At 37.3% G+C, this 16,127-nt stretch overlaps 1 protein-coding gene across 4 annotated transcripts in view; it reads right to left on the reverse strand.

The window, feature by feature from the left end:
* Positions 1 to 3,719: 3,719 nt before the first annotated feature.
* The window catches only part of ZFAND6 (zinc finger AN1-type containing 6), a 78,325-nt gene continuing 65,917 nt past the window's right edge, over positions 3,720 to 16,127 (reverse strand). For all 4 annotated transcript variants that reach the window (XM_060095373.1, XM_060095371.1, XM_060095370.1 and 1 more), the window contains 2 exons: positions 7,914 to 8,027; positions 3,720 to 5,043 (listed from right to left, as the gene is read on the reverse strand). In XM_060095373.1, coding sequence (XP_059951356.1) covers positions 4,895 to 5,043; positions 7,914 to 8,027 — 263 coding nt within the window. In that variant the 3' untranslated portion in view covers positions 3,720 to 4,894. The remainder of the gene's footprint in view (positions 5,044 to 7,913; positions 8,028 to 16,127) is intronic.

Below are 16,127 nucleotides of genomic sequence, written 5' to 3' on the forward strand. Positions count from 1 at the left end.
AGCAGAAAGTACAAAGAGTTCTCATATACACCCCTGCCCTGACAGAGTTTCCTCTATTATTAACATCTTGGATTTGTATGGTACATTTGCCATCACTGATAAACAAGTATTGATACAATATTATTAACTAAAGTCCAAGGTCTACCTTAGGGTTTTTTTTTTTTTTGGTCTGTGCCTCGTGGCTTGTGGGATCTGAGTTCCCCAATCAGGGATCGAACCTGGGCCCCTGGCTGTGAAAGCGCCCAGTCCTAACAACTGGACCACCAGGGAATTCCCAGGGTTCTGCTTTTTGTGTTGTACAGTTCTATGAGTTTGGACAAATGCATACTGTTATGTATACACCATTACAGTGTCATGTAGACTGTTTCACTGCCTTAAAATCCCCTGTGCTTCACCTATTTATTCCTTTTTTCCTCTACCTGAACCCATAGCCACCACTCTACTGTCTCTATAGTTTTGCGTTTTCCAGAATGTCATATAGTAGCAAGCCTTTTCAGACAGCTTATTTCACTGAGCAATATATTTAAAGTTCCTCCATGTTCTTTTGTGCCTTGATGGCCCATTTCTTTCTATTGCTGAATACTGTTCCATTATATAGATATACCACCGTTTTTTGGTACATCTGAAGGACATCTTCGTTGCTTCCAATTTTTGACAATTATGGATAAAACTCCTAAAAACATTTGGGTACAGATTTCTGAGTGGACATAGTTTTTAACTCATTTGACAAATACCTAGGAGTGCAATTGCTAGGTTGTAAGACTATGATTAGCTTTAAGAAACTGCCAAACTTTCTTCTGTCCCATGTTGCATTCCCATCACCAACGAATGAGAGTTCCTGTTGCTCCACATCCTCAACGGCATTTGGTGTTGTTCTGGATTTTAGCCATTCTAATAGGTATGTAGTGCTTTCTCATTTTATCTTGCAATTCTCCAATGACATATTATGTTGACCATCTTTTCATTTGCTTATTTGCCATCTGTATATCTTCTTTGATGAGGTGTCTTGATATTTTGACCACTTTTTAATTGGGTTGTTTCCATACAGTTAAGAGTTATCTTTATATTTAGAAGTCTTTAATGTGTTTTGCTACTATTTTCTCCCAGTCTGTGGCTTGTCTTTTTGTTCTCTTAACAATGTCTTTTGCAGAACAATTTTTAATTGTAAAAAAGTCCAACTTAAAATTTTTTTTCATGAATCATGGCTTTGGTGTTTTATCTAGAAACACCATCGAACAACTAACCATCTACATTAGAAATGGTCAGCCATACTAGTAAGCTGAGTTACTTAGAACTAAAGTCGCAATTAAGCAATTTGTATAATTATCTCTAAAAAGGATTACCTCTTTTGACTTATTTACCTGTATTTTGGACTTTTTCCTAAATATTCAATAAAAGTTTTTAAGAATAAACCATTTGCATGGAGAAAAAAGAAATAACAAATCATTGCCAAAACTCCCGATTTTAACATGTGGTCATAAAAAAGGTTCATAATTATGACTTTGGACTTCAGGTACAGGAAATTGGATTAATCATAATTTTTGGTTCATAAGACTCTCAGCATTGGCTCACACATAGCCTGCTTTTAGTTATGTCTAAAAAAGTCAAGGCCTTGATCATATGGTACCACATGCCTGGCCTATTCCCATCTAAGGATATCATACTGAATTTTGTTATCACTACCCTGCTTTCTCTTCATATAAATTCCATCTATGTGACTTGCAAAAAGGTGTATTTTGGCTATCTGGTACTTCTATTTTGTTGTCTCTAGGGATCTCTAGTTCTGATCACTATATTTCTATTCCACTGTAAGAATATATCACATTTTATTTACCCATCATTCTTCAATGGGGACTTGAGTGGTTTCTGGATTTTTGCTTTCTGTAAACAATGCTATGAAAATTCCTGTATGTCTCCTGTTACACCTATGTGCAAGTTTGTCTTGGGTATACACTTAAGAGTAAAATTTCTGGATTATAGGATGTTTGAAAGTCCAACTTTAAAAGGTATTAATTACCAAAGCATTTGAAGGATTGAACCACTTTTGGTTAATAACAGGAACCTTTAAGAGATTATGTGGAATCCCTCCAACACTAGATACTGCCAGACTTTTAAATTTTTGCCAATTGAATGAGTGTAAAATAGTATCTTACTATGGTCTTGATTTGCACTGTAACTTCTGCTGGTTTGTAACTTGGCTTTTCCCTTTCTTTGAAGATACCTTAAGGTATTTTTGGTTTAAAATGCCTCATTTTAATAGACAAATTCATCAATAATACTTTCAGTTAATGCTTTGTGTCTTAAAACAGTCCTTCTGTATCCCAACGTCTAAGCAGTGATCATTTTTTTTTCAAAGTTTAAAAATTTTGTTTTACATTTAAGATATTAATTTCTTTCCCCTATGGTATGACATAGGGATCAATTTTCACCTTTTTCCACACTGATAACCAGTTGTGCTCTCAGTATCTAATAGCCTCCTTTCCCCAGTGTGGTGTCCCATCTCTCTTATACCAAGTTCAGCTCATGCATGGCTTTTTCTGGGCATTTTGGTCTAATCTACTGGGATTCTGTACAGGCCTTAGCTAATACCACACTATTTTAATTAACATGGCTTCACAGTGAGTCTTAACATCAGCAGGAAAAACGCCCACCTCCCTGCTCTTTCCTTTCTGAAATGTCCTAGGCCTTTTGCTCTTTATCTTTTACTTTAGAATCACTTTAATAAGTTCCAGGAGAAAACTTGGTGGGATTTTTGATAGGAATTGCTTTGAATCTATAGGTCTATTTGGGTACAAATGACATCTTCATGATATTGTCTGCCTAGCTATGAACATGTCTATTTTTTGAGGTCTTAGTTATCTCTTAATAATGTTTACTTATTTTTTAAATTTCTTTTGCGGTATGCGGGCCTCTCACTATTGTGGCCTCTCCCGTTGTGGAGCACAGGCTCCGGACGCGCAGGCTCAGCGGCCATGGCTCACGGGCCCAGCCGCTCCGCGGCATGTGGGATCTTGCCGGACCGGGGCACGAACCCGTGTCCCCTGTACCAGCAGGCGGACTTTCAACCACTGCGCCACCAGGGAAGCCCAAGAATTTTTTCTTAAAGAGGCCTTCAACATAACATTGTTAATTTCCTAGGTACTTGGTATTGTAAAAGATGTCCTCCAGTTTTCTAGTTGTTTCTGCTATAAAGAGATGCAACTGCCTTCTGAAAATTAATGTTACACCTACCACCTAACAAAACCCTGTATTTCTGGTACTTTCTCTTTAGATTTATTTGGGCTTTCTAAAAAACCAAAAATGTAATGTACAAATAATGAGTTTACTACTTTCTATTTCTTATAAAATTGGCTAGGATTTCTGACACAATTTTGAATATAAGCACTGATAGTGGAAAACCAGCCCTTTGTTTCTGACTTTAAAGGGAAATGAATTTTCCTCTTTTTGGAAGATGCTTGTCTTTTGTTTATTTGGTTTTACATAGAAACTATCACCTTAAGGAAATTCCTTTTTCGTCCTAATTTATCAAGGGTTTTTATCATGAATGGGTATTAAATTCTAATAAATACTTTAACTGGATCTATTGAGATAGTCATAATGGTTTTCTCTCATTTACAGATTTCAATGCTAAGCCATCATTACATATGACATATGAAGGTAGAATATACATACTATGATAGAGTATACAAGTAGTAAGCAAACAAATGTAAACATAGACATTTGTATTGTAAAATACTATTTTAATCTTTTTTACATAATATTTCAAGTTTTAAAAAGGTTGGCGGCCAGGTAAGTTTGAAACCACAGGACAAATGGTCTTTCTACTTCACAATTCTCCAACTGCCGTGTTTGAGTTATGCTGTTTCTGTTTCTCTAATCCTACCAAAACGAAGCTTCTACTGGATGCTAATTCAGTGTGACAGAGTTCAGAACAGAGAATCAGACAAGAGCTAGAAAATATGACATGTTCGACTCACAGGAATGTAAGATCACAGTTTGTCATCCTAAGATTACTCACAAACAGATGTGAGTTCATCTCACAAAATTAAGTAAAGTAGAAAACTGAAGGACCAGAAGCCAAAATGAACTACCAGAAAGAATAAGAGAAAAAGTAATACAAGGGAACATTACGGTTTTCCTTTTTATTTAATCAAAGACTGGTAGATAAACATAAATACAGCACAATTACTTCAGATCATTCTTCATATTGTATACACACAGACCAATGAACGTAATCTGAAAGAAACCTGCAGTCAGCAATGAAATGCATACAGCTTTTCCTTCCCTTACTCAAAAAAATTTAAAAACACACAAACTTAGAATCTCATCAGCACACACTCTCCTGTGACAAATGATTCAGACATAAATAGTGGGTGCAAAGAAACTATATGCTAACATATGTATAACCTTTGTTAATGAAAAACAGAAGCAGCCATAATGATTAAGATACATTCAGTTACTGATAACTAGTTGTGCCCTAAAGGGCATTTATCAAAAGAGAAATCGTGCTGCAGAGAAAAGCTATATATACATACACAATGAGAAAATAAACTGCAAGATTAACGCATGCATGTTTAATACTGGAAAAATCACAGCCCTCCAACATTTCTCCACGTTTGTTATAAAAGCCCTCTGCACTCAACTAAAATTAAAATGATCTTAAAAGGATAATACTTGTAAAGTTTACTTAAGTCTTTTCAGCCACAGAAACTGCAATGTAAATAAATGTTCGGAGTCATTTTCAAAACAAAAACAAAAATCTATTCTTCTGATGACATGCATGATTAAAAGGTCTATGCAAGATACATTGCTCTACATTCCCAATGACTAGGAAAAAAAAACTCAAGTCAATTTTTAGTTTGCAGATGGTCGAAGGATTTTTTATTCCAGGAGTTCAAATCTTCTGGATCTTTTCACCAACAACTACTGGATTTTCTTTTCTGATTTTCTCAGCAGCATCAGCTTTGTAATTGTAAGAGCAATTGTGTACATCTGAGTAACGGTGTACACCACAGTAAACATTTCCACACCGACATTCAAACCCTGAAAATGGATTAATACACATACGTGAGTTGAATGGAAGGTCTAAAAATATTAAACTCTCTAGCATAATTCATGTTAAAAAGATCATATATTTAGGGCAGCAATCTGAAGAATCATTCCAAACAAGCAGTTTCACAACCTAGTAACATTCTCAAAATCCATAGCTGATAGCTTCATTTCTTTTTCCTACCTACAAATACAAATACAGGTTTGTATCAGCAGACCAAGTCATAACCACTTCTCTGAGCTCAAGTTTTCACCTGTGACACAACTGCTTCCTATCAAAAACAGGGTTGCTAAATTGAAAATGTGAAACACTCCTCAAATACTACAATGTGAAAAAATAAGCATACTGTCAGAAGGCAATCTTAAGATTTAATTAAGGAAGATGAAATGAAACTTTTGACAGAACTGTTAACAAATAGCATTGTATTAGCTTTCCTTGGCTAACCTCCAATGGCGAGGTGAACTGTAATCTGGCTGAGTGATTTAGAGCATGAGATGTAGTTACGGTTGCCTACTGAATCTATTTACTAACACAGGCAAATTACTTAGCCTCTCTGAACCTTAGCTTCTGCATCTCTAACTTTGGAATCACTTACAGTAAGAATTAAATGAGGAAGTATTAAGTGCCTAACATATAGTAAACATGCAATAAATGCTACTGATTTTAGGGAAATGCCCCAAGAATTGAAGCCAAAACAGAGAAATAAGCAGTGTGGATAGTCTTTAAAATAAAACCAGTCCTGCACCCCCAAATTAGGATTTTATGGTACTGGAAATGGAAGATAGGAATCAATATTTTAAACATTGACATTTGATGTAAACTTCCTTTACCAAATTTTTTAAACTTCAAAAAGATACTCTGTAACTTCATAATTTTCTTTTATTTTTAAATTTTTATTATTATTTTTTTGGCTGCACCACATGGCTTGTGGGATCTTAGTTCCCCGACAAGGGACTGAACCTGGGCCCTCAACAGTGAAAGCGTGGAGTCTTAACGACTGGACCGCCAAGGAATTCCCCTATAATTTCATAATAATGAATGAAAAATGGAGCCAAGAATAATACTAGACTGACAAGACAGAAATTACTAACTCGCAGCCTTCTTTCTAATCATGAAGTCCAAGTTTCTGAGGTTTAGAAAGACAGTATTTGATGCTAAATATGTACACTTTAAAAGGCCTTACTTGTTCACGTCTGTACTCTTTAAATAAATACATTTGCCAAGGCATGGGCCAGTCTTAAACATCTCTGATATCAGACTGTAAATCTCCTTTCCTCTTTATCTACACCTTAGCCAGATAAACCTTCCTAAAGCATAATTTTCTCAAAATCTTATCTCGGGCTTCCCTGGTGGCACAGTGGTTAAGAATCCGCCTGTCAATGCAGGGGACATGGGTTCGCGCCCTGGTCCAGGAAGATCCCACACGCTGCGGAGCAACTAAGCCCATGCACCACAACTACTGAGTCCATGTGCCACAACTACTGAAGTTCGCGCACCTAGAGCCCGTGCTCTGCAAAAGAGAAGCCACCACAATGAGAAGCTCATGCACTGCAATGAAGAGTAGCCCCGGCTCGCTGTTACTAGAGAAAGCCCACGCACAGCAACAAAGACCCAACGCAGCCAAAAATAAATTAAAAACAAAACAAAACAAAACAAAACTTATCTCCTCTTAAGCCAATTTCTTAGGCAGAGTATTCAGCACAATGCCTGGCACATAGTAAACAATAAATGGTAACTATTTATAGCTGCAACTGTTCCCCATCAATTAACCACAGTACACATCATTAGCCTTCTCTCTATGGTGGTATCTAACCCCCTTCTTCACATATTTTGTGCTACAATCCCCTTTTACGGTCCCCTAAACATGCCCTATCCTTTCTGTGAGCTTTCGTTCAAAGTATTTTTTTTTTTTTTTTTTGCCTGAAATGCCCCCATTTCCATCAGTTATTAACTCCCACTCATCTTTCCAGACCCAGCTGAAACAGTCTACCTTCAGGACTTTGATGGGCCTCTACTCCTCTTCTTTTATATAAATTACTCACACCCATCCCTGAATTCCCAAAGAAATCTACTTGACTGCACTTAAATGTACTCTCTTTGCCAAATATCCAAGTAATATTTCAAACATTTTCTTCTCCATCTCTTAATAACAATCCCAGCTAACAGAGCTCTGTTACAGTAGTCAACATGTACTGATTACTTATTGTGTGGCAGCACGTGGCTATCACCTTACATATATGAGCTCTCTGAACCCTCATGACAACCTGTGACTAGCCACTTTACATAGAGAAAGTACTTCACAGCTCACCAAGGACTTAAATATTCTCTCTCACACAACAAATTCGGCTCTCTGAAGGCAGGAGCCACATCTTTGCCCTTTCACAGCACCTGGCGCACTGACCTTACCTGTCTAATATTCTCAAACTCAGCTGAAACGAATTTTTAAAAGAAAAGTTATTCATTTCACTATTAGGTATGTAATTAAAGCTACTTTTATTTAAGAAAATTCAGAAGGTGAAGCATATCCATTATTAACTCATATGGGAACAGAAACAATCTTAATTGAAGCCATTAATAGTAAGTCATGGGCTTCCCAGGTGGCGCAGTGGTTGAGAGTCCGCCTGCCGATGCAGGGGACACGGGTTCGTGCCCCGATCCCGGAAGATCCCACATGCCGCGGAGCGGCTGGGCCCGCGAGCCATGGCCGCGGAGCCTGTGTGTCCGGAGCCTGTGCTCCGCAATGGGAGAGGCCACGGCAGTGAGAGGCCCGCGTACAGCAAAAAAAAAAAAAAAAAAAAAATAGTAAGTCATGCATCACCATAAATAAAATCTTAATTTTAAACCATGTGATTTAGGCCCTTACCAGTAAGTCCCACTTTCTTCCTGCACATGAAACAGCGATTCTTTTTTTGTTTTGGTTTTTCAAGAGACTTGCTTTGCTCTTCAGATGGTTGCTGTGCCGTTTCTGATACTGAAGCTGATAAAAATAGGAAGGTGGTAAAATTTAATTATTCAATGAGATTTTGAAATTTGGGTGGTTGTTACCCCTCACCCCACCCCCACTGATCTGTTTATTCAGAGGATAACTGAGTAATTTATTTATTTACTAGCATGGAAAGATGCTCACATTAAGTTACAAAGTAGTTTATATAATATGACCCCCTTTTGGTGAAATGCATCTATGTATGTTAAGTATGCATGTATGTATACACACATGGAGAAAATCTAGACTATACACTGGCATGTTAACAAGTGACTCTAAAAGCACTTTATTTTCTAAAATTTCTAATAATTATGTATTTGACCAATAAAAGACATACAACACACAAATACTACTTGGGTATTCTAAGGGAGTGTGTAAGAAAATGGTCACATGCAAACTTCTAAATATTGTTGAGCTCAGAACTATGTAGATTTCAAAGAGAATAAGGGGAAAAAGCCTGAAACCAAGATTTAGTGGAATACTAAGTATGTTCAAAATTCTCAGAATGTTTCATATAAAACCTTTAAAATATTGAGAATAAGATAAATTGATTAAAATGTTATAATTAAGATAATAAATTGATTTAAGTGTTGAAGCCAAGGCCAGCTGCACCAAAATTCAGGTCTAATTATTGCCCCCTAAATCCTAACTAATGTGACCCCCGCCACTCCCTCTCACTAACTGCCCTGGCCCTCCCAAATGCTGTTACTAGAGTTAGAATCTATCAGGTGACCTAGCAGACATGGTATCTTGTTATAAAACAGTCAGTGACTTGCCAGGGATCAAGGATTTAATCTCTCCAATTTTATCACCAACCAGTCCTCCTTCTTCAGTAATCTACCACTTAACCAATCTATGGGACTATGCCAGGTACCTTTGCTGTGTACAACCAATTCAAAAGGACTTCCTTTCTCTCATTTCACCTAGGTCAATTGCCCTTTAAAGCCTCCAGGAAACCCTGTTTCAGTTATCTTGCAATGTTTCATTCTGATTACCCTTAATTCCCTTAAGTACTCTCTACCAAATTCTGGGCACTTCACATGAGCCCCCTCTTCCATCCATGCTTCACACATTGCATCCAAATCATCTGCCTTACATGAGAATCTAATGATGTGCCCTCCAATGTTTAAAATTCTTTGACGACTCCCCACAAACCCCCAGGATAAATAAAGCCCAGAGGTCCTTCAGGATTTTTCTCATCCTTCTTTTCTAGCCTTGTCTCTCCCCATTCCTCAACAATACTCCATGCTTCAGGCATACTGAAGTATTTGCAGTTTCCCTAAACATACTAAATTCTCTCTTACCTCTGGGCTTTTTGTAAAAGTTGCCCTTTCTATGTGGAACACTTTTCCTATGCCCCTCTTGTCCCTCTCCTCCTTACCTGGCTAACTCCAATGTGTCTTTTTTGTTTAAGCTTATATTATCAGCTCTTACTCCATTCCCTCCCCCACAACTTACACTAGGAAACCCTACTATGCCCGGTAGCACTTTCTGTACTATTACATTATAAATGCCTATTTGACTTTAACCTGCCCTTAACCTTTCAGGGCAGGAACCTGTCATTTTCATCCTTGTTACCAGTGCCTCTACTACACAGCAGGCATTCAATAAATATCTGTTGAACTGAATTAGTATTGAGTTATTTACCTATTGTATTTATGTGCTCCATTTCCCCAACTACACTGTAAGCCTGCTGAGAAGGATAGCATCCTATTCCCTCTTTGAATTTCCAGCACCTATCACAGTGAACTACACAGTAGATGCTCAAACATTTGATGTAATGGATTCTAACCTGCTTATGTTAACACATTATCTCATATTTTAACAAAACATGACAAAAGGCAGAACACCACAAACTAACAAATAAATATGCATGAATGAAGAACTCTATAACATGATTATTCCACCTGGACATTCTAAAGCTAGATGGGAGACAGTGCTACCAATATCTACATTTTTTTTTGAAACAAAATGTGGATACATAAAGCCTTTTATTTTTAATAAGTATATGCCCCTAGAATGTAAGCTCCATGAGGGCAGGGGCTGAATGTCTCACTTGCTGCTTTATCCCCAGCTCCTAGAACAGTATCAGATAAGGTTTGGCTGTGTGTAAAGAGCTCAAAAATAGTTAACTTGTAATCAGAAAAGAATCTATTCTATTTATTACCTTTGAAATCTATAAGGCATACCTATTCTCCCAAGCAAGTCTGATATTCAAATATACTAATATAAATAATGCTTTACTGGCAGAAACAACACCACTATCCCACAAGATTACATATTTAACAAAACCAATTTAACTACTGAGACACAAACTTTGGTATCTGGAAATGGAGAATAGTGAAAATACATTTATCTGCTATGGATACAAACGCTACTGCATACCTCAACAGAGACATTTCGCAGTATTAACCCTAAAGATCTGTCAAAGCAAATGGTTTCTCTTTAACTGAGGTAACTGCATAACCTTTGAAGTGAAGGATCAGGGGGCACGCTAAAAGCTTATAAACTAGGGTTCAAATTTGAGGCTGACCAATGTCCACTATATCCTCACCAGACTAAGGTAACCTTAGCTTACCTGCAGTTATTGGCTGGTACCTGAATTTAAACATTTACCAAATGAATTCATGGGCAAGATGATAACAGTATTCTGTAAAAGTCTAAGATTCTTAGAAATTACTCCTGTTTCCCCAATTTTCATGTGAGATTTAAGATCAAGGCAAACCATAATTATCAAACTCTAAGTTACATAAAAGGAAACAATCTTTTAAAACGGCCATACTAAATAAATAAATAAATAAATAAGCAAGCAAGTAAGCAAGCAAACAAGCTATACAGTAGACTAAGGGCCAAAGGGCCATACTCTTATTGAACCTGAAGCCAAAATAAGGACAGTTTCCCCAGAACTAGGCAGTTTTTCATATTCTGAATTGAGAATTGTAAACAGAGAATACCCACTTGTTAATGATTAAGAATAGGTAGCTGCCTGTGTTGCATCCACTGGTCCTAAAGGGCTATTTGGGAGGCCTATGCAATGGCATAAAGGCTGAGAGATAAACTGTACAGCACTTGCTAATAATTTTTAATGGTAATCTCAACTAGACAAAGCCTTCTGGCCACTACTTTAAAGATACTTCAAAAAGCACCAGGCAGGTAAAATTAGTTTAACGACCCACATGGAGGACCACATTCAAGAGGAACAAGGTCCCCTGATCTGCGTCCTGTGGAAGGAAGGAAGGAAGGAAGGAAGGGAGGGAGGGAGGGAAGAAAAGAAAGAAAAGAAAGAAAAAAGTACACAAATATAACAATGAGTACATAAAACTATTTAGCACTACCTGTTTGGGGGCATAGTCAAGACACATGGTGAAAAATAAAACTGAACATAAGATGACATTAATACGTAATCCCCGAACATTATCTTACAGTAGATACAATATCTATGTAATATAACATATATCCCTTACATATTTGGACATGTTATATATATAACATATATCCATATATATAACTTGTTACGACAAGTCTCATTCAAGGATTACACTAAGCATTCTGAGGGTGGGGACTATTTCTATTCACCACTGTATACCCAGTGCTTACACAGAGCGTTTGCTCAACAGATATTTAGTGAATAAATGTACACTTTTACAATGACCCATTAGGATAAAATTCATTTCCCTTCTCTGGACTTCACTTCCTTACCTGCAAAATAAGGGGGAGGACAAAATGATCTTTATGTTATTCTTAGCTCAAAAATCCATTACAAGACTTCCCTGGCAGCGCAGTGGTTAAGAATCCGCCTGCCAATGCAGGGGACACGGGTTCGAGCCCTGGTCCGGGAAGATCCCGTATGCCGTGGAGCAACTAAGCCCCTGTGCCACAACTATTGAGCCTGTGCTCTAGAGCCCGTGAGCCACAACTACTGAGCCCACGTGCCACAACTACTGAAGCCCGTGCGCCTAGAGCCCATGCTCTGCGACAAGGAAAGCCACCGCAATGAGAAGCCCGCGCACTGCAACAAAGAGTAGCCCCCGCTCACCGCAACTAGAGGAAGCCCTCGCACAGCAACGAAGACCAACACAGAAAAAAAAAATCCATTACAAAATGAAAAAAATTTTTAATAGTCAAGAGAAAAATTAGCCTGCATAGCGGGCTAATAGGATCCAAAAAAAATAGGGTCCAAAAAAAAATAATGAGAATCATATTTAATTTTATATTTGCTAGCAGGTATGTTAAAAAGTAGAAACAGATAAAACTAATTTATGTTATCATTTAAATACAAAATCAATATGAAAAGTATTAATAGAATATTTCACTGTCTTTTTTGCTACTAAGTCTTCAAAAGCACTGTATATGTTACAACTAGAGTGTAACTAGCAAATAAATATGCACTAAATATCTAACTTCGGACTAGCCACATTTCAAGTGATCACATGAGGCTGGTGGCCACCATCCTGAAGAGAGCAGCCCTGTAAATGAGATCAGTTTCTAATAGCAGCTATTTGGAGGCAAAATACTGTTAAATTAATCCTTAAAATACAACTTTGTGTCATCTTATAACAAACAAAAAGAAGCAACCAACCTTCAAAATGGCTCTCTTCCCTTATCATGGATTAGAACCCAATACCTTAGAGATTTTCCATGACCTGATTCTAGACAATCTTTCCAACTTTAGTTCCAACACATACTTGTCTGAACTGGCCACTCTAGCAACTGTTGTTCTACCTCCCAAATTTCGTGTTTTCCTACCAGTATGCTTTTGCTTTTACAAACTCTTCTCCAGCAAAAAAGCCCTCTTCATGGTGCCTATCTTTCACAAAAATGGAGTCATACAATACGCTGGCCTTTTGTACCTGGCTTCTTTTATTTAGTATATTTTCAAAGTTCATCCACGTTGCAGCACGTATCAGAACGTCATTTCTTTTTATGGCCGAATACTATTCCAGTGTATGAATATACCACTTCTTGTTTATCCAATCATCTGTTGACAGCCATATGGGTTCTTTCCGTGTTTTGTTAATTATGAATAATGCTGCTATGAATATTCTTATATAAGTTTTTGTGTGAACAATTTTTTCAATCTCTTGGGAATTAGGAATGGAATTTCTCGGTCATATAGTTAATTCTATTTAACTTTGAGTTAACTTTTTTAACTGTCAAACTGTTTCCCAAAGTGGCTGCACCATTTTACATTCCCAACAGTAATGAATAAGGGTTCCAATCTCTCCACATCCTTAACACTTCGGTCATTTTTATATCTTCTTTGGAGAAATGCCTATTCAAACCCTGTGCCCTTTTAAAAATTGGGTTGTCTTTATTGTAGAATTATATTTCTTTATATGTTCTAATCAGATATACAATTTGCAAATTTTTTCCCTGTGTTGTCTTTTCACTCTTTATAGTCCTTTGAAGCAAAAACGTTTTTAATTTTGATGTAGTTCAATGTGTCTATTTTTTCTTTGCTTGTGCTGTAGGTGTCATGTCTAAAGAAACCTAATCCAAGGTCATGAAGATTTATGCCTGTTTTCTCTTACAAGTTTTATAGTTTTAGCTCTTACATATTGGTCTTTGATGTATTTTGTGTAAATTTTTGTGTATGGTGTGAGGTAGGAATCCAACTTTGTTTAAATGGCCCAGCATCATATGTTTTTTCCCTATGGAATGATCTTGGCACCACCTTGTTGGAAAATCAATTGCCTGTAAATGTGAGAATGCTATTTCTGGACTCTCAATTCTATTCCATTGATCTATATGACTATCCTCATACTAGTACCATGTAGTCTTGATTATTGTAGCCTGTATTAAGTTTTTAAATTGGGAATTGTTAGTCCTCCAACTTTGTCCAGATTGTACTGGCTATTATCACCCACTCTTCAAAAATCCATCTCTGACTTTTAATCCATACAAATTTCTGATTTTTAGTTGAAAGGGACTATTCCCCTCTGATTGTTCTGAACCACTGATCTGACAATTCAACTTGGTATGAAGAAAGGAACCCTCAGAGCTGAAAAGACTATGAGAATTCTAATTTACTCTGCCACTCAGTGCAGAGATCCCCTCTACTTTGTTCCTGACAGTAAGTCAGCTCTCTGAAAACACTTCTGTGATGGAGAGCTCACCACCTTAGTCATGATTACATTCTACTGCTGGAAAGCTTCAATATTCTCTTATGCTAAGCCTCCCAAAACACTGGTATTATACAGAATAAGAATGTCCTATGTAGTTATTAACAAATCACATTTCATCTTATTTCACTGACTTCTAATAACTTCTAAGGTGGACATGGTTATTATTCTCCTTCAAAAGTAATTAAAATAAGGTTCAGAGAAGAGGAGGTGTCAAGACATGAGAACAGAACTTCTGAATCCAAATTCCATATTCTTTTTACTCTGCTCCAGTATCTGAGGGACTGAGAGGTTAACTGAAGTTAAGCATACTGTTCTAATAGAAATGAAGTATGATAGTTTAGAGTGCACAAAGACACTTAAAAGTTTTTGTTTTTAAAAAGCTAAGCTGGGACTTCCCTGGTGGTCCAGTGGTTAAGAATCTGCCTGCCAATGTAGGGGACATGGGTTCGAGCCCTGGTCTGGGAAGATCCCACATGCCGAGGAGCAACTAAGCCCGTGCTCCACAACTACTGAGCCCACGCTTTACAGCCTGCAAGCCACAACTACTGAGCCCACACACCACAACTACCGAAGCCTGTGTGCTCTAGGGCCTGCATGCCACAACTGCTAAAGCCTGTGCACCTAGAGCCCGTGCTCCGCAAGAGAAGCCACCGCAATGAGAAGCCCGCGCACCACAACGAAGAGTAGCCCCCACTCACGGCAACTAGGAAAAGCCCGTGTGCAGCAACAAAGACCTAACGCAGCCAAAAAAAAAAAAAAAAAAAAAAACCTTAAAAAAATTTTTTTTAATACAAAGCTAAGCTTTCATAAACTGGAAATCTGTCATTCCTAACTGATACTGTGTAAGTGAGGTACTGTTGTTTATTAAGTTAAAAGGCATAATTAAACGAGAAAGATGCAGTAATATGGTAAATTCTCAGGTAAACATGAAAAAAATTCTTCAGAGCTTCTCCGTTAAAAAGTAGAAAAATTATTCAGAGCCGTGAGGACAAAATGGAAGCAGAACCACCCACCTGGTGGCAACTTACCTAATTATAAGCAGAATACCTACAGAGAAAAAAAGCTGTTTCAAGGACACTATTCTGAAAACTCCAACAACAATGTTAGGAAATTCTGGCTTAGGCACACAGATGCTACTCTTGTACCCTCTTCCACCTGGGATGATCTTCCTATCTAAAAAAATTTCCCTTGAGGAATACAAGTGCAATAATAAGGAAGAAAATAGATACCTGGGTAGGTCACCAAACCAGTTGATCCTACCCTGGGAACTGAGGGAGGGCTGGATATGGCAACAGAAACACACACAAAGACATCCTAGTCCAGGAAGCACAACTGTCTAGTGGAAAGAATAATGGCCTAGAGTCAGGTGCCTAGGTTCCAGTTACAGCTCAAATGACCACAGGACTTAAGTCAAAGGCTTCTTCTCTTTTCGTCCATCTATTAAGTAGATGGAAAAAATATTCTCTGCATTTGTTCCTATCAAATAGGGAAATCACAAGTTCATTATGTGTTATCAGTGTATGTGTATATATATGTGTATATATACATATATTCGTGTGCATGTTTATAATAAGACATTTTAAATTCAACAGTATAAGATATTTTTAAAAAACTAGGCTGTTAAGAGATTTTACCCATTGAAAACTAATCCTCTCAAACTCACATGAAACTTACATCTGATTGTTCAAAGATTCCGCTATGCTGAAATTATGAATGCTAAGTTTTTAAAAGGTACTTAAAAGTTAATACTGGTTTAACTTAAAAGTCATTGAAATTACAGTGAAAAAAGGGGTCTATACAATTTAAAACCCCTCTACAATTTCTCCTAAAATGGCATCAAGACCACCGTTTGCATTAATGTATCTATGGCTATGTGGAGAAAACTATATTGTTCTCCATACACCATAAATGTCACTTCATATTACATTAGTTCACCAACTTACAATCTTCATTTTTTGTCAAACTTGCA

Source organism: Mesoplodon densirostris, chromosome 4 (assembly GCF_025265405.1).
Source record: "Mesoplodon densirostris isolate mMesDen1 chromosome 4, mMesDen1 primary haplotype, whole genome shotgun sequence".
Classification (NCBI taxonomy): Eukaryota; Metazoa; Chordata; class Mammalia; order Artiodactyla; family Ziphiidae; genus Mesoplodon; species Mesoplodon densirostris.